At 43.7% G+C, this 18,691-nt stretch overlaps 1 protein-coding gene across 1 annotated transcript in view; it reads right to left on the minus strand.

Moving 5' to 3' along the window:
- Positions 1-18,691, minus strand: part of PPWD1 (peptidylprolyl isomerase domain and WD repeat containing 1) — a 636,242-nt gene that overhangs the window by 106,408 nt on the left and 511,143 nt on the right. Inside the window, exon 9 of the mRNA XM_044063362.1 lies at positions 7,528-7,609. Coding sequence (XP_043919297.1) covers positions 7,528-7,609 — 82 coding nt within the window. The remainder of the gene's footprint in view (positions 1-7,527; positions 7,610-18,691) is intronic.

Genomic DNA, 18,691 nt, shown 5'->3' on the forward strand with positions numbered 1-18,691 from the left:
CCTTTAGGAGTACCTTGGGGAGGAAAGGCAGAGGGGGAAAGGCATATACTGATAGGTTTTTCCAGCTGAAGGATAGGGCGTCCACTTTCCATGCTTGTCTGTGATAAATCCTTGTGCAGAATCTCTTTAGTTGGTAGTTGTGAGGGGAGGCAAATAGATCTAGGTCTGGGCATCCCCATTTCCTTGTTATCATGCTGAAGACTTGTGGATCCAGCTGCCACTCGTGGGGATCCATGAGGTTTCTGCTTAGTTCGTCTGCCAGAGTATTTTTCCTTCCTGGCAGGAATTGTGCCTGCAGATACACTTGGTAAGTTAATGCTGTGTCCCACAAAGTCATGGCTAGTCTGCAAAGGGGGTAAGAATTTGTGCTCCCCTGCTTGTTTATATACCACATAACCGTGGTGTTGTCTGTCTTTATCAGTAGTTGTCCTGGATGAAGTAGGGCCTTGAAGGCTGTCAGGGCATTTTGAACAGCTAGCATCTCTTTTTGCTTGATATGTAGATGCATTTGGTTTGAGGTCCATGTTCCCTGAATGCATCTTCCTGCCATGTGGGCCCCCCCCATGCATAATCTGATGCATCCGTTGTTAGTGTCTGCCTAGCTGGGGGTAATGTGAAGGGCTGTCTCTTGTTTTGGTGACAACCCTTTGCCCACCATCGAAACTCCTGTTGCAGGCAGAGAATGAGAGTAATTATAGTTTCCAGGCTCTGGCAATGTTGAGTCCAAACACTTTTTAGGTACTATTGAAGTTTCCTCATATTCAGTCTTGCACATGGAATTAGTAGGATGCAGGATGCAATGAAGCCCAAAGCCTGCAGAATTTTTCTTGCAGATAACTGGGCCTTTGTTGCTAACATTTTGAAATAGGTAGTCAATTGCCTTTGTTTGTCTGGCGTGAGATAAGCCATCAGGGCAGTTGTATTTAAGCATGCACCCAGGAATATTATCTCTTGAGAGGGTACTAGTTTTGATTTAATTTCGTTGACTGTGTACCCTAGGCATGTTAGAAGTTTTTTCACAAACACCAGATGCTGTAGAAGGATGTCCTTGTTCTCTGCTTGAATTAGACAGTTGCCCAAGTAAGTATATACTTGTATTCCTCTTTGTCTGCAGAATGCAATTACTGGTGCCAGGCACTTTGTAAAGACCCTGGGTGCAGTAGATAAGCCAAAGGGCAGAGCAGAGAATTAGTAATGCATTGAGCCAGCCTTGAATCTGAGGTATCTTCTGCATACTTGTCTGATTTGGACATGCAGGTATGCCTCTTTTAGGTCTAAAGTTACAAGCCAAGCATTCTTGCCCAGCATGGGCAGAAGTTGCTGCAAAGTCAGCATTTTGAATTTTGGTATATCCTACATCCAGGAATGTGTTCAGAATCGATAGGTCCAGTATTGGCCTCCAGGCCTTGTCCTTTCTGGGTACCAAGAACAGTCTTGAGTAAAATCCTTGTCCCCGCTCTTGCTCTGGCACTTGTTGAATGGCCCTCATGTCCATGAGGGATGAGACTTGTTTTTGTGCCTCTGCCCATTGATTTTTTGGCAGGTCTGGGCAGCCGTTTGCCTTTGGCAGGGTATGGAAATGGAACTTGTAAGCCTTGTGACACGATATTTAGAACGCACTTGTCCTGGGTTATAATGTGCCAATTTTGAGAAAAAAGTGCTAATTTTCCCCCTAAGGGTGCTGCCAGGAAATAAGTGCTTGGTGCAGGCAGGAGGAAGTCATTGGGACTGTTTCCTGTAAGGTTGTGATTTGTCTTCTCCACTTTTGGAGGTAGAAGCACCCCATTGCTTTGACCTGTATGAACCTTGCGCCTGGGATCTTCCTCTAGGGCATCTGGGCCTGCCCCTTTGAGGTCTGTCTGACACAGGAAAGGACCAATTCTTTGTTGGCCAGTGTCTACTAAACCTAGGTGGCTGTACTTGTAAGAAATCTTTGACCGTTTGCACAGATTTAGCCTTGTCCTCCATTTTCTTTAACACCTCTTCTGCCTTAACACCAAACAAATTATCATGCTGTAAAGGTGCATCTAATACTTTAACTTTAACATGATCAGGCAGATTTTGTTCCTTTAACCAAGCATGCCTTCTAATTACAGAACCTGTAACTGCAGCCCTGCAGGAGGCCTCTAAAGAATCAAAACCACATTGCAAAGTATGCTTTCCAACTTGTTCAGCTGCATGCAATATATCCTGCATTTCCTTGTTTTTTGCACATTCAGAGTTTAACATTTTCTGTTTAAGCAATGCCATGACATGTTGCTGATATTTGAGCATATGAAACTGACAGTTTAAGGCCCTTATAGCCAAGGTAGCAGATGTGTAAACCTTTTTCCCCCATCAATCCAGTGCCCTAGAATCCCTGTCAGAAGGGGTAGGGTTTTTTGCAGCGGAAGCCTTAACTCCCTTGGGACCCTGAGAAATAGTTTCTGGGTCTGCAGCAGGGTTTTTAAAAAGGAATTTATGTGAGTCAGGAACCCTGTAATATCTGTCAGGCTTAACAGGAGCTGGAGGTAAGGAGTCAGGGGTAAGGCTAGACTCCGAAAACACATCATCAACAATGTCTAACACAGAAGGGATGGCTAGTGGCTTGTGCTGAGGTAGCAACAGGAAATACCCGAGCCTCTTTTTAGATTCTGAAAAATCTTGGCTCTCCCAGTGGAAATGCTCCCTCATGGTATGTAAGGTTTCCCCCAAAAGAATAGTCCTCAGGAGGAGAAGCTGAAGGTATGGATTTCTTCAGCCTCAGAATCCTCATGGGGGGAAGAATATTCCTGATCTGAAGAGGAATCAGAAGAAATGGAAACCTGATCTGAAGATTCATAGTCAGTCTCTTGCCTAGGCCTCTTATCAGGTGGAGGATGGGAACCCCTGATCAAGGTAATCGTCTTTGGCCATTTTGAGAATCTGTTTTTTGGGCATGGAGGCCTGTCCACGTGGCTCATGAGTTTGCTTCTTTGCCTTTGAAGGTGCTTTAGTCTTTGCCTTTGAAGCCGATTTAATGTATAGATGTTTGGGTCTGAATACACCCTCAGAAGCCGGTGCCTGCTCAGCGGCTCTGGACCCATCTGAAGGATTAGCGTCCGAGGCTCCAATACCTTGAGTTTCCAGCAGCATGGCCGACTCCACGTGGGAGTCGGTAGCGGCCTGCGACTCTAAACTAGCAGTCATCAGTGGCTGCGAAAGCGCCTCACTGAGAACCGGCGACTGGCTTAGGAGAAGCTTCGTCATCGGTTTTGGGCCTCGGCTGCCTTTCTTTTTCTTTGCGTTTTTTGTGAACTCCGGTAGTCAGATGGCTTTCCAACGACATTTCTGGATAATTAAACCTGCGTCCAAAGTAGTTTAAAGCAAAATCATACAGACGCTTAACAGTGCGTTGGTTAAATCTAGCACAAAACCGACAACCCAGAAAGTTATGATCAGGGCCTAGGCAAGGAATACAGTAAGAATGAAAGTCCTTATGAGGTATTTGCTTCCTACAAGAAATACAATTAACTTTTTCTGACATCGGTTCTGGAGCAAGAAAAAAGTTTCCCCAACGGGGTACTTAGCTTTATAGAAGACTTTGGATCTGAAATTCGAACTCAAAAATCTCAGGAGTCGGCCAACCGGCACTTGCGAACTGCTTCTGCTTCGGGCACCGCGCGGCAAGAAAGACTGAAGAAAATGGCGTTGGCTGCTTCTTTTATACCTCTGATGACCTGATGTCAGGGAAGGGGCAACGACAGCCAATGCAGGACCCAAGACTTTGGAATTCAGGCCGACTGAGGGCAACCTGCCAGCAGGATTACCCAATGTAATGACTGCAACAGTGAAACATGAAGAACATCAAAGAAACGGTACACGAGTCAAGTCTCATGCTGTGAGCTGTCAATCAGCTCAAATTACCTTTAGCACCAACAGCTAGGGAAGTTAGGTATGAAGGATGATGACAGATGAGTCGAAGTAGTACAACCCGGGCTTCAGAAAAGACTGCAATTTAGCCATTCTAAAAAGCAGCAGCAGTAAAAATCATTTAAAGTCTGTTCTGTGGCATTTGCACTGTGTTTTAGTCTTTGAATGGCATGAAATGTTACTTAAAAATAACAGACTGACAGACAGCAGTGCATGCATTTAAAATCAATGCAGTGACAGGAGCTTCAGGAAGACAGAGACCTGCGTGATTTTTTTACAGACAAGCACTGCATTGTGGGATACCTAGAGGCAGCAGACTAAACAATCAACATCACTTCAAGATGCTAGATGCCATGTGGTCAGACTCAGAGATTACACATAAAAATATTTAAAAACCTGCAAATAGTCCCAGGGTGGTGATAAAATATATGAAACACCAAACCATGATGAAATAAACAAGTTTTTTTGAGTCTGTGGGTGCAGTTCTCCTTTAAGTAGTTCCAGATTCTATCTGTTCTGGTGGGACCTCTTGGATGAAACTCTTTCGAGTAGCTTTTGTATTTCTAGTGCTGCTGCTTTCCTATGACTGGATGGAACATCAGGAAAGTTTGATACAGAAGGAGGTTTTACGGAAAAGGGAATACAATCTCTGGATAGGATCCTCTGCACCCACGTATCTCTTGTGATGTCCAGCCAGGCTCTTTGGTGCAAGGATAACCGACCACAGACTATCTCCAAAGGGGAACAATTGGGTCTCCTTTCAGGAGCACTGGTAGGGTCTACTGGAAAAGGAATCTCTGGACCCATGGTTCTGCGGGCCTCCTCTGCCACATGGGCATCATCCATTAGAGTCCCCCCCCCCTCTTGCCCCTGGCGGAACTATCTCCACATGGATCTTTGAAAGGACCCAGGGATTTTCTGAACCACATATTTTGTGCACCTCACTGATCCATAGAAAAGGGAATCTTTGAGGAGCTGATAAAAGTACACCCACTGCAGAGAGGATCCTTCTGTCCTTTTCACACTGGAGTGTATGAGTAACTTTAGGGCCAACCAACAAACTACCTACAAAGGGTGCACTGACTAACAAGAACTTGAAGGGGTCCATAAAATCACACAAGCACATCCAGGCATGCCTCCTGATGGAAATGCTTGAACCCGCTGGCCTTCACGCACCTTCAGCTGCATGTGAGATAAGCCTCATGGACAAATTAGAATAGACTGTAGGGTTGCCAAATGTGAGAACACCGAAGCTTGAGCCTCAGCAGCAGTGGTCCCAAAAAGGGATTTTGAAAGTTCCTTTATCAAGTCCCTTTGTAGTCTGAAAGTGTGCCAGGTAGGATCAGCGACCTTGGGGTAAAAGTCGCTGAAGCATATACACGCTTTCCAAATATGTCCAATCCCCTAGACAGGGGACAGACATAGGAACTCTGCTCAGCAAGTTCATTCTTGGTGGCTGCTGCCGCTGGCACAACCATAGCATCTATGGGCACTCCTTTGCTTCACAATTCCCTACCTACAGGTGGAGCCAGAATCTGATCTGGTCTTTTGGGAACTGGCTTAACTGAGTCAGGCTCCTTTGATGCTCACCTACAGATCAGTGGGCGGAGTAACCCTGGAAGTAGATGGGGTAGCTTCAAAGGCCTCCAGGAATACCAATTCCTCTGTGGATGGGTTATTGGAGGACCAAACACTCCTCTGCTTAAAGATGTCAAGAATGTCTCTGAATGAGACATCTTCAGGTGATGATCTTGGGGAACCTTCCCCTTCATCGAAATCAGTATCCTTGGTGACGGACTCCTGAGGGGAGTCCAAGTGACTCCTCTTGTACTTCCTCTTCCTAGAGGCTTCCTCTGTGGGATGCTCTGGTGAAGTGTCAGAAGAGACTAATACCCTGTTGGGTAGCCTGGAGACTGAGCTGGTTGTCCCTGTGGCACAGAATGACGTGGCTCAAAGTGCAGAAACATCTGGAATCCAAAGGGAAGATCCGAGGGGGGATAGACAGTCAATCATGCCAAGGCAGAGAAAATTCTCGTCAACACCTCAAAGTCAGAGCGCTCCAGAGAGAAGGCAGCTGACAAGCCACATTTCTGTCCCACTGACTCCATCTGCCCAGAATGCAATCCACCAGAGGCAGCAGTCAGAGCCAAGCTGTCCAGTGCAGAGGCTGTGAGAGGCAGAGATGGCTCAGACAACTTTGGAGCCGACTAACATCTTAGATTCGACAGGAACTATATGGCTCTGCGAGTCACCCAGCTCCAAAACCACTGAAGCACTCAGGCTTCCTCAGAGCCAAATATACAAATATCTTCGGATCTGATCTGGATGGTTCTGGCATACTCAGATCCAAGAGCTCTGAAATGGATGGACATATTGGAGAAGGAGCTGGAATAGTCTGAACTAGGGCTTCCTGACCTGAAGAGGTAGGAGCCAGGAGACCTCCAATCTGTATCTGTGCCAAGAGAAATCTTCATATCATTCTGTCCACATCAGCTTCGGTCAGACTTCTGGAAGAATGAGAGGAAGCTAAAGATGGCGACAGAATGTTGGCATTCCAAAAAAACCAAAAGGTACTCTGGAAGGTACTGGATCAATAGTGGATGAGTACCTAGTTTTTGGTAAAGTCTCATATCCAAAGAGCTTGGATCCAAAGAGGGTGTTGCTGGATCTGCTGCTGCAGACAGGTGTGCAGATAAATGTAACTGCCAAATTGATACTTGTCTCATCAACAGGTACCAAGATAAAATTACCTAAAAAAATCTCCAAAGCAATTTGCCTTGAAACAAACTGGGTGGTGCAGAGGTCAACGTTGTCACCTCGCAATAAGAGGCTCTCTGGTTCAATTCTTGGCTGGTGTGCCTTCTGCGCAATGTCTGCCTGTCTTACCTGCGTTCATGTGGGTTTCCTCTGGGTGCTCAGATTTCCTCCCACATTCTAAAGACATGTGTCTGGAGTGTTTTTCCCTGGGCCTGCGCTGAAAATGGGCTCTGTCCCAGTCAGACTTTCTTGGTAAACAAATGTTAATTAAAAATAAATAAAACAGAAAAGCTACAATAAAATAAAAAAATCAGAGGTTGCCTTTTTGATACTGAGGAAATGAAAGGCCAAATGACAAAAGGAATATGAACAGATCCTCCACTTTTTCAGAATGATGAAAAAACAGAAGTGGTCAGTGATAGGACTCCGCATTCTGAAACAGCAAGGGTTAAATACTTCTAGACTGGTCTTATGGGGATTGGGAAATGACAGGAAATACTCAAAAAAAGGGAATCAACCCACAGTAACAGGTCTCCATTATGAACAGAATGAGGAAACTGCTTGCAAGGTAAGAAATCACAAAATAATTAAGTTCATTCAAATAACAAGCAATAGAGCTTAAGTTAGGAGTGCTTGCAGAAAAACTATCACACATACATTTTTTAAGGGACATAAAAATGCTAATACAGACCCCAACTAAAATTGGTGAGTAAAGAATAGCTGGCAAGTTCATGTGTGCTGGATAGAGCGAAGAGTACTTTTAAATATTACCCTGAGAGGAAAAAAAAGGGTTTGCCACATTTTTTTTTACCCAAAACTTTTTTCTTGACTAGCATACAAGAAAGATTGAAAAGGTCCAAGAAATAAATGGAATGTTACCTTAATGACCCGGTGAAATATATGTCCATTGTAGTATCCATTCCGACTGTGAACACAAAAGTTCTCCACTGTTTTGGGACACCTGTATATTAAAACATTACAGAACACAGTTGTTTTTTAAGTCAAAATTCTCACATTAGCTCGTCTGTACTCCTCTCAACAGCACAGTAAAACCAAATATACAATAAATGCAGTCAGTTCTATGGGCATGAGTAATAATGCAATTGCAATGACCAAGGAGACAGTCAAAATCAGCATGGGAAAGACTCAGCAGTTGCACACCATCACAGTGTTACATGCATGACATAAATAAAGCTGCCAACTCCCAGCAATAAGCCTATAGCACTATCAAAGCTCAGGTGAGTTAGTGATTTTAGATTTTGGAAGAGAACTATATTTACTCCAATGGCATTCTGTATAACTGAGTCTTATATTGCTGGTTCAGAAAAAAAAGAAAGAGCAAAGAAGAATATCCAACAGTTGTTCCATAAAAGCACCACCAGTACCTCAGAGTGACATTTTCATTGCCTTAGGTCCTCCAGAGCCACTCAATATACCAATGAAACAGAAATACATTCCCAGAATTATAAACAAACAACCCTATACATAACATAATGAAAATTAAAAAAAGAAAGACTGGGAATGCTCACAGGACCATTTTGAGTTCTGATGCAATCCAGTGGGGAAATAATTTTGAAGTCCACCTCATTCTCACCTGATTAGAACAAGTAAATGCAGTATCCCAAACTGACTGCACTAATTTCTGAGTGATAACCTTAGCTGTTTATTAAAAAGAAAAAAAAAATCACCAAGAGAGAGATGGAACATTTACAGAGCATCAGTAAACAGATGGTTCTGCTCTTAGAAGAAAAGTTTTAAGCTTGACTAGAAGACATCAACAGTTAAAAATCCCAAATGCAATCTGGCCCTTCTGTGGCTGCCCATTACAAGGAAGTATACTCCACACCACCCCAATCAACTAACCTTTTTTGGTAATTCAAGAAGTTCAGGAGGTCATTTAGGCCTCAGACAAGCATTCTTTCTTTTCTTTCACATAAAAATATGTTTATACTTTTTCATATCCTTCCAATATTCAGTTCACAGACACCTCAAAATAAATGGTTTCCCAGTTCAATTCTCGGCTGGGCTCATGACCGTCTAGCTTCTGTTGCCAAGTCCATTCAGTCACCAGCAAAAGGTCACAAGCTTTTTGTGGTGCAGCTGTCATCTGCACTGCCATGAGGGTATTTCTGATTTTCTGCACTAACGCCACCCCTATCTGGTGATGTGTAGGCTCAGAGGTACAAGGGCCTGCTACACCTTACAGGTTCATAGGTAGGTACTAGGCTATCGGCCCTAGGGCCTTATATAAGCCCAGCCAATCGAGGTTCCCTGGCTTTCGCCACTCAAGAAAATTATTTTCCTGTGCCCCTGTCAAGCAGCGCCACAGCAGTGATCCCCGGGATGAATTTGCTGTTTTCTATCCAATTGTCAAGATTTCTCTTAAAAAGAGGGCCAATGAGGAGCTCTATTTGACATGAATGGGTACCTGTTCCGGAGCATGGGAAGTCTCTGGGGCAGGAATCTATCCCTCCAGCATGTTCTGTTTATTGTAGTGACAAGGTTTAGGTCCCTGGAGAGAGTGTGGTTCGGAGAGATTGGGATTTCTTTAAGTGTAGCATGTCCATCAGATCTTGGTTAAACATGGCTTTGTACGTTAGGCAGAGGTCGCCTCTGAGTAGGCGATATGCAATGGAGCAGAGCTGGGGTTTTTTGAGACTGTCTGCGTATGAGATCTGTTTGAGGCTAGTAATCCTACTAGTGAGGTACTTCTGTGGCCTTTCTAGTTGCTGCAGATGTCTTGCGAGGTACATGCCAAACAGGGCATTGTACTCTATAATGGGTCTGATGGGGCATGAGTAGAGAGGAACGATGACCTCTCTTTTTCAGGAGAACCCCTTTGTGATGAGGTGTGCCACGTAGAAGGATATCGTGACTACTGTGACGACGTGATTATCACAGGACAGACTACTGTCCACCTGTGTCCCAAGGTCTCTCATCACACTTTGGTGTTTAGTAGGCTACTGCCTATGTGGTAGTTCATGGGTATGGTGTTTTTCCCAAAGGGGATGACAATGCACTTCTTGGCATTGAGCTTTAGGCCATGACTTTGACACCAAGCATCAGTCCCAGTGAGGCCTCTTTGTAGAATGTCCACATCCTTAGGCAAATCTATTATGGCTCCTAGACTGCAGTTGTTTGCGAATTTTGTCAGCCAGAGCTCAGCTGCATTAGCCTGGACTTCAGAGAAGTAGATACAGAACAGGAGACGACCCAGGAGCGAACCCTGTGGTACTCCGCTTGTCACTGGTCTGTAGTCAGATTTGGAGTCTGCTACTTTCACTGTGTGGGTTCTGTCAGTGAGCCAGTTGGCCACCCATCTTGTGACATATGGATTTATGCTTAGTCCAGTGAGTTTACCTATAATACCAGAGTGGGAGATGGTGTCGAAAGCCTTGGCGAGGTCAAGATAGGCTGTGTGCACCACCTTACCCTCGTCTACGGGGTCAATCAGGTTTAGGAGGCATGACCTACCTTTTACAAAACCAAACTGAGTGGGGTCCAGAGTTTGGAGGTTACCTATGTCTTTGTTTATAAGTTGCAGGATGATGTGTTCCATGGCCTTGCAGACCAGGCGACTCGTCAGGTTAACGGGGCAGTAGTTCCCGGGGTCAGTGGTAGCGCCCCCTTTGTGGAGTGGGATAACTGTCACTGTGCGAAATTCCATAGGCAATAAACCTGAAGTGAGGCTATGGTTGAACAAGATACTCACTCAGCTGGGGTGCCAGTTCGTTCTGCAGCTTGTGCAGAACGCAGCCTGGGATGTTGTCCGGTCCCATGGATGCTGTGTTCTTGGCTTTGGAGAGCACGGTCTTTACCTGTGCATCTGATTACAGGGGCTTTGCAATCTTCCAGTCTGGAGATAGGCCCTTTGGAGAGTGAGGGGGGGGGGGGTAAAGTTTGCTAAGTTTCCTCAGTTCATTTGTATAATACAGCACTTGAATGCTGAAGGCTACATATGGAAGAAGCCTGGCACAACCAGCACATCTCTGGTTCACACACACTGCACATCTCTCTCTATGTGTGTATATATATATATATATATATATACACACATATCTATCTCTCTCTCTCTCTCTCTAAATATATATATATATATATATATATATATATATATATATATATATACATACCTCCAACAACCAAAACGTGTGTTGAGTGGTGAACAGGAACAACTAGTAAGCAAAACACCACACCTGAGGCCAAATTCTCACAACAGTCCACAAATTAGACCAGATGTTCCAATAAAGATGAAAAGTTTAATATCAGACAGTGAATATACAGGCAGTACGTAAGCGCTTTCGTCTATCTCAATGCAGACTTTAAAAATATTTCACTGAAGTATCAAAGCCTTTTCAATCAAAATAGGCTTTACAAAAACATGTTCACTCATGCCAGGGGGCTGGCAAACATTTAAACGGACTTGCCACTTCAACTCAGCCTTCTCAATCTGGTTTGACCACTTGCCCCCCCCGACATTTTTGACAACCACTTCTAAAATACCAAATTTGAAGCCAGAAAACACCGGGCAAGTGAGTGTATGTTTAAAAAGGGCATAATTGTGATTCTGTGTACTGATCAAACCAGATTGAGTAGGCTGAGTTGAAGTGGCAACTCCGTTTAAATGTTTGCCCTGGCATGATTGAACACGTTTCTGTAAAGTCTAGTGAAGTATTTTTAAAACTTTTTTAATGAAATAAGTTGTTTTTTTAACATGTTTTGTCTTTTTAAGAATTGTTTGATTTATTAATTGGGTTGATTATTTAAAAGGATGTGGAGTCAAGCACTTTTGGTTTTGATAAAGTTTGCACTGAGACAGACAAAAGCGCTTCCCCACTGTCTGTATATTCATTGTCTGTTATTAAACTTTTCATCTTTATTGGAACATCGGGTCTAATTTGTGGACTGCTGTGGGAATTTGGCCTCAGGTGTGGTGCTTTGCTTACTAGTTGTTCCTGTTCACCATTCGATGCACGTTTTGGTGGTTGGAGTTTTGTTTAGTGTGCACTGAGAGCATTTCCCATCATTGCCGGTTTGAGGTGCATTTCCTGACCAGTAAAATGGAACCGAATGGAGCAGCAGACAACCTGGTTAATTCTAACCCAATGGTGGGTTCTAACTGTAACAATACTGTTACAGGGTTTGAAGGGGCGATTGGACAATTAACTTTACTTTTGGAAAAACAATGTCAGCAGATGCAGACTATTTTGGACAAACTACAACTACCAGGTGCCCATGGCACACACACGCCTTCAGGATTAATGACTACTTCCGGTTTTACAAACAGTTTTTCTTCTAGTGTGGAACCTTTAGGAGATGCGGCATCACAGACTAGTTTACCCTGTGGTCAGACCGTGGCAGCAAGTTTGCAACATAATACTAACTGCATGTTACGGTTTAATCAATGGATGAGCAACGAGCCATTTTTTTTTTTCAACGAATCCCGACCAAACAAACCAACGGACATTCACCACAGACTTCGGGACTTAAAGGTTAAGATTAGCAAGGGACGTAATATTCAAACTGATAACGCATACCTTGCTGAGTGCATACGACTACAAAGGGTCCCTAAAGGCCTTAGGATGTACAAGTTTCCTAATGGGTTGGCCATGGGTCAACCAGAGGTGGACGAATTACTAGCCATGTTCGATAGACATGGCTTAGAACTATTGCATTTTATTATAAAAATGAATAATGGAATTAAAGTTTTTTTGGATGACGTGAACATATTGAATACTGAAATTTTAAATGACAACAGTTTAAGTTTTGAAGCCAGATATGATAAAATGTTTAACAACATTGAGGAGCAAGTGAAAGATAATGTTATTAGGAAAACTAAAAAGCTTAAAAGGGATGAAACTGAATACAAACAAAAAGAAGGTTACCCACTTCCCAAGAGTTATTTTGGGGTAAATGGTGATGGCATCAGGGAAGGGAATGATGATTTGGACACTGGTTCCCTAAATTATGACCTTGACGGGGGGGGGGGGGTGACAATGTTCAGACAGCCTTCCGTCAATGCGCCAGGGGTATACGACATGCAGCCGATGCCATTTTCTTCAGTTTTTCTTGCCCCAGATGTCAGGTGCCCCCAAAAGGGAAGGCTAAAATCATTGCTTATAAAAAGCATGCACTAAAATAAACATTACCTTCATCTACAAGCAAATACACCACATAGGTTGTATAGAATAGAGAAGTACAGATAAGTCCCAGCAAAGAAAGGGGGATGGTGGGTGGATAACCTGGACTGCAACAGTTAATACACTCGAACATCTACATTTATGGTAGGTACACAACTGTACTATGTTCATCGTGTTTCACTGTTGCAGTCATTACACTTGGGTTGAATCTCAAAGCTGAGGTTGGGTGGCTGGGTCTAAATAGAATTAGGAGTGGCTATGAGGCCCTGCAGAACAGCAGTGGCAAAGCCTGCTCTGGATTTAGAGTAAAGAGATAAGTGGTAGTGTTTTGTAAAAGTGTGCACTGAAGTCCAAGTAGCAGCCTCCAAAATATCCTTGGTTGGTACTTCTCTGAGGAAGGCTGCTGAGGTGGCTGCTGCCCTGGTCGAATGTGGCCTAATGCCCTTAGGCACTGATTTGCCATGTTGTGAATAGCAGAAACGAATGCAGTGTCCTATCCATTTTGAAATAGTTTGCTTTGCGATAGCTTTCCTTGTGATTCTGCAGCATATGCCACTAAAAGTTGCTTAGACTTTCTGAAAGCTTTAGTTTTGTCCAAGTAGAAGAGTAGCTGTCTGTGTATGTCCAAAGAATGCAGAAGTCTCTCCCCTTTATTCTGGGGATTTGGATAAAATGTAGGCAAATGAGTGGTTTGATTGAGAGCCACATTGGATACTACCTTAGGCATAAATGTTGTGTTTGTCCTTAGAGAAACCCTGTCTGGATGGAAAATGATAAAAGGTTCCACAGCCATTAATGCCTGCAACTCTGAGACTCTTCTTGCTGAAGTTATTGCTAGGAGCAGAGCTGTTTTCCATGATAAAAATGTTATCTTGGCTGTACTGGCTGGCTCAAAAGGAGGCAGTGTGAGCTTATCCAAGACAAAGATGAGGTCCCATGCAGGTATTGGTGCTCTTCTTGGGGGTCTTATGTTTTTGGCCCCTCTGAGGTACTGCCTTAGTAACGTATGTGAAAAAATAGGTGGGTCCGTGTTGTAATGAGCTGAAATGGCACAGGCATAGATCTTAATCGATGAAAAGGATAGGCCTTAGTCCAACATCTCAGTTAGGTATTGTAAAATCTGAGGAATATTTGGAACAAGTGGTTCAATTCCTTGTGCCTGGTTCCAAGCACATAATCTCTTCCATTTTTCTGCATATGATTTTCTGGTGCTGGGCCTCCTGGCCTCCAGGATAACATCCATAACTGCTTTGGAGAGAGGTGTGTCCTGAATGGTTACATTATCCGCCATGCAGCCATATTTAGGATTTTGAGTTGGCTGTGCAGTATCTGATTGCTTTGTTGGGTCAGTAAATAAGGAATTTGAGGTAATGTCCAGGCTGGGCCTTGAGACAAGCTCTTTAGGATTGGGTACCAGTGCTGGCGTGGGCAGTCTGGGGCAATCAGGATCATTTTTGGCTTCTCTTGTCTGACCTTGACGAGTACCTTGGGGAGGAGAGGCAGTGGAGGAAAGGCATATACTGTAAGGTTTTTCCAGCTGAATGATAGAGCATCCACTTTCCATGCTAGCTTGTGATAAGTCCTTGTACAAAATCTCTGTAGTTGGCAGTTGTGAGGGGAGGCAAATAGAGCTATGTCTGGGCATCCCCATTTCCTTGTTATTATGCTGAAGATTTGTGGATCTAGTTTCCACTCGTGAGGATCCACGAGGTTTCTGCTTAGTTCGTCTGCCAGAGTATTTGTCTTTCCTGGCAGGAATTGTGCTTGCAGGTGCACTTGATAAGTCAATGCTGTGTTCCACAAAATCATGGCTTGTCTGCAGAGGGGGTAGGAATGCGTGCCTCCCTGCTTGTTTATGTAAAACAAGACTGTAGTATTGTCCGTCTTTATCAGCAGTTGTCCTGGATGAAGTAGATCCTTGAAAGCTGTCAGGGCATTTTGGACAGCCAGCATTTCTTTTAGACTGATATGAAGATGCATTTGGCTTGAGGGTCCTGTGCCCTGAATACATTTTCCTGCCATGTGGGCCCCCCAGGCATAATCTGATGCATCTGTTGTTGTCTGCCTGTCAGTGGGTAAAGTGAAAGGCTGTGCCTTGTTTTGGTGACAGGCCTGTGCACACCATCGAAACTCCTGTTGCAGGCAGGGAATGAGGATAATACGTTTTGCCAGGCTGTAGCAATGTTGAGTTCAAACACTTTTTAGATACCATTAAAGTTTCCTCATATGCAGTATTGCATATGGAATTAACAGAATGCAGGATGCCATGAAGCCCAAAGCCTGCAGAATTTTTCTTGCAGATAACTGGGTTTTTGTTGCCAACATTTCAAAGTAAGAAGTCAGTTGCCTTTGTTTGTCTGGGGTGAGATAGGCCATCTGGGCAGTTGTATGTAAGCTTGCACCCAGGAATATTATCTCTTGAGAGGGTACTATTTTTGATTTCTTTTCATTTACTGTGTACCCTAGGCAAATTAGCAATCTTTTTACAAACGCCAGATGTTTTAGTAGAATGTCCTTGTTCTCTGCTTGAATAAGGCAGTCATCCAAGTAGGGATATATTTGAATTCCTCTTTGTCTGCAAAAAGCAATTACTGGTGCCAGGCATTTTCTGAAGACCCTGGGCGCAGTAGATAAGCCAAAGGGCAGTGCAGAGAACTGTTAGTGCATTGAGCCAGCTATTAATCTGAGGTATCTTCTGCACGACTGTCTGATTGGGACATGCAGGTATGTCTCTTTTAAGTCCAAGGTTAAAAGCCAAGCCTTCTTGCCCAGCATGGGCAGAAGCTGCTGCAGAGTCAACATTTTGAACCTTGGAACGTCCAGAAAAGTGTTTAGAATAGACAGGTCCAGTATTGGTCTCCAGTCTTTGTCCTTTCTGGGTACCAAGAAAAGCCTTGAGTAAAATCCTTGTCCCTGCTCCTGTATTGGCCTAAGGGAGCATTAAAAAGATAAGTGCTTGGTACTGGTAGAGGAAAGTCATTGGGACTGCTTCCTATAAGGATGAGATTTGTCTTCTCCGCTTTTGGAGGTAGAAGCACCCCATTGTTTAGGCCTGTATGAGCCTTGGGGCTGAGATCTGCCTCTTTGTGGTCTGACACTGGAAAGGACCAATTTTTTGAAGGCCAGTTCCTGCTAAATCTGGGTGGCTGTACCTGTAAGAAATCCTTAACTGTCTGCATATATTTCGCTTTATCCTCCATTTTCTTCAACACCTCTTCTGCCTTAACACCAAACAAAGTATCATGCTGTAATGGAGCATCTAATAATTTTGCTTTAACATGATCAGGCAGATCCTGCTCCTTGAACCAAGCATGCCTCCTAATCACAGAACCCGTTACAGCTGCCCTACACGAGGCCTCCAAAAAATCAAAACCACATTTCAAAGTATGTTTTCCCACCTGTTCAGCTGCATGCAATAAATCCTGCATTTCCTTGTTTTCAGCACATTCAGAATTTGCCAACATTTTCTGTTTTTACAGTGACATCAGGTATTGCTGATATTTAAGCATATGAAACTGACAATATAAAGCCCTTACAGCCAAGGTAGCAGAAGTGTAAACTTTTTTCCCCCATCTGTCCAGTGCTCTAGAATCCCTATCAGAGGGAACAGGGTTTTTTGCGGTGGAAGCTTTGACCCCTTTAGGACCCTGAGATATAGTTTCTGGGTCAGCTGCAGAGTTTTTATATAGAAATTTATGAGAGTCTGGAACCCTGTAGTACTTGTCTGGCTTAATGGGTGCAGGGGGTATAGAGTCTGGAGACAGGCCCGACTCTGAAAAAACATCTACAATGTCCGGAACAGGAGGAATAGCAAGGGGCCTGTGCTGAGGAAGTAAAACAAAATCTCTGAGCCTTTTCTTGGATTCTGAATAATCCTGGCTCTCCCAGTGAAAGTACTCCCTCATAGTATGCAGGGTTTCTCCAAAAGAGAAATCCTCAGGAGGAGAAGCTGAAGGAATGGATTCTTCAGCATCAGAATCCTCATAGGGAGGAAGAGAGTTATTCCTGATCAGAGGAAATGGAAACCTGATCTGAAGATTCATAATCTGTCTCTTGCCTAGGCCTCTTATCAGGAGGGGGATGGGAACCCCTGATCAAAGTAATAAGGTCTTCGGCCATTTTGAGCATCTGTTTTTTAGGCATGGAAGTCTGTCTTGGAGAATGCTGTACTTGTTTCTTTGTCTTTAGAGCTGCTTTAGTCTTTGGCTTTGAAACTGAATATGGCTTTACATATAACTGTGTCGGTCTGAAAACACCCTCAGAAGCCGATGCCTGCACAGTGGCTCCGGACCCATCTGAAGGAATAGTTTCCGAGGATCCAGTACCTTGAGTTTCCAGAAGCCCAGTTGGCTCCACGTGGGAGTCGGAAGCGGCCTGTGGCTCTGAGGTAGCGGGTGTCAGGGGCTGCGAAAGCGCCTCACTGAGAACCGGTGAACCGATGACTAACTTAGAGGAAGCCTCATTGTCGGTTTTGGACCTCAGATGCCTGTCCTTGTCTTTATCCTTGCGTTTTTTATAGACTCCGGTCGTCGGTTCCGCCGGCATTGTATAATTGAATCTGAGGCCAAAGTAATGAAAGGCAAAATCGTACCGATGCTTAATAGTGCGTTGGTTAAATCTAGCACAAAACCGACAACAAGCAACGTCGTGGTCAGGGCCTAGGCAAGGAATACAGTAAGAGTGAAAATCCTTATGAGGTATTTGCTTCCCACAAGAAATACAATTGGTAACTTTTACTGACATCGGTCTGGAGCAAGAAAAAGTTTCCCTCATGGGGTACTATGCTTTATTGAAGACTTCGGATCTGAAATTCGAGTTAGAAAATCTCAGGAGTTGGCCAACTGGCACTTGCGAACTGCTTTTGCTTCGGGCACCGCGCGGCAAGAAAGACTGAAGAAAATGGCGTCGGCTGCATCTTATAGACCACTGGCGCATTGACGTCAGGGAAGAGGCGACAGCAACCGACGCCGGACAAGGACTTTGGAATTCAGGCCGACTGCGGGTAGCCTGCCAGCAGGATAACCCAAGTGTAATGACTGCAACAGTGAAACACGATGAACATCAGATATTAGATAATTCTGGTAAAGCAAAGCAGATTATGTCAGGTTTTGGGGGTAAAATGTTAAGCTTAAATGGCTTCAACATTTTCAACTATATGGGTACTCCCATTAATGAAGTTCATTTTTCACTATTTGAAAAGGGGTTTAAGTTTGTCCCAGCTAAAAAACTGACATTTCTGAAGTATTAATAGATTTTAAACTATATATAAGAAAACTGAATTTCCAAATACGGTTTAAAGGTAAAAGTGAATACATGGGGAATCAGGTTAGATTAAGGAAAAAAAGTCTTTTTAATCCACCTTTGCACCCGATGTTAGCACACTATGAAAACTTTTGTCTGAAGGATATTTTCCAGGAACACCAACTTTATAAAAATGATTATTTTAATTTGACCAGGGAAGAGGTATTAGTTTTGGATTATTTTCGGGAAACTGATTTAATACGGGTTATGAAACCCGATAAAGGAGGAGGGGTTATACTGGTGGATAAAATGGATTACGTTAATGACCTCACAACAATGTTACAGGTCACTGACAAATAAACACCAGCATCTCTCAATGAAATATATATAGCCCATAGAAGGTTACAATTATTTCTGTAGGAAAGCCTATACCAAGGGGCTATGAATGAAGAGGTTTTAACATTTTTAATGAATGACCATCCACTAGAACACACAATTTTTGGAATACCCAAAGTGCACAAGAATGTGCACCACCCTCCTTATAGATTAACTGTAGCCGGGCATAACAGTTCAACCCATTCCCTTGGGGTGTTTGTGGAACGTGTGGTAAAAGGGGCATTGCTTCTGGTTACTCATGTATTGAAATACTCCTGGGGTTTCCC

Source organism: Protopterus annectens, chromosome 2.part1, assembly GCF_019279795.1.
Source record: "Protopterus annectens isolate FY-2018-M chromosome 2.part1, PAN1.0, whole genome shotgun sequence".
Taxonomy (NCBI): Eukaryota; Metazoa; Chordata; order Ceratodontiformes; family Protopteridae; genus Protopterus; species Protopterus annectens.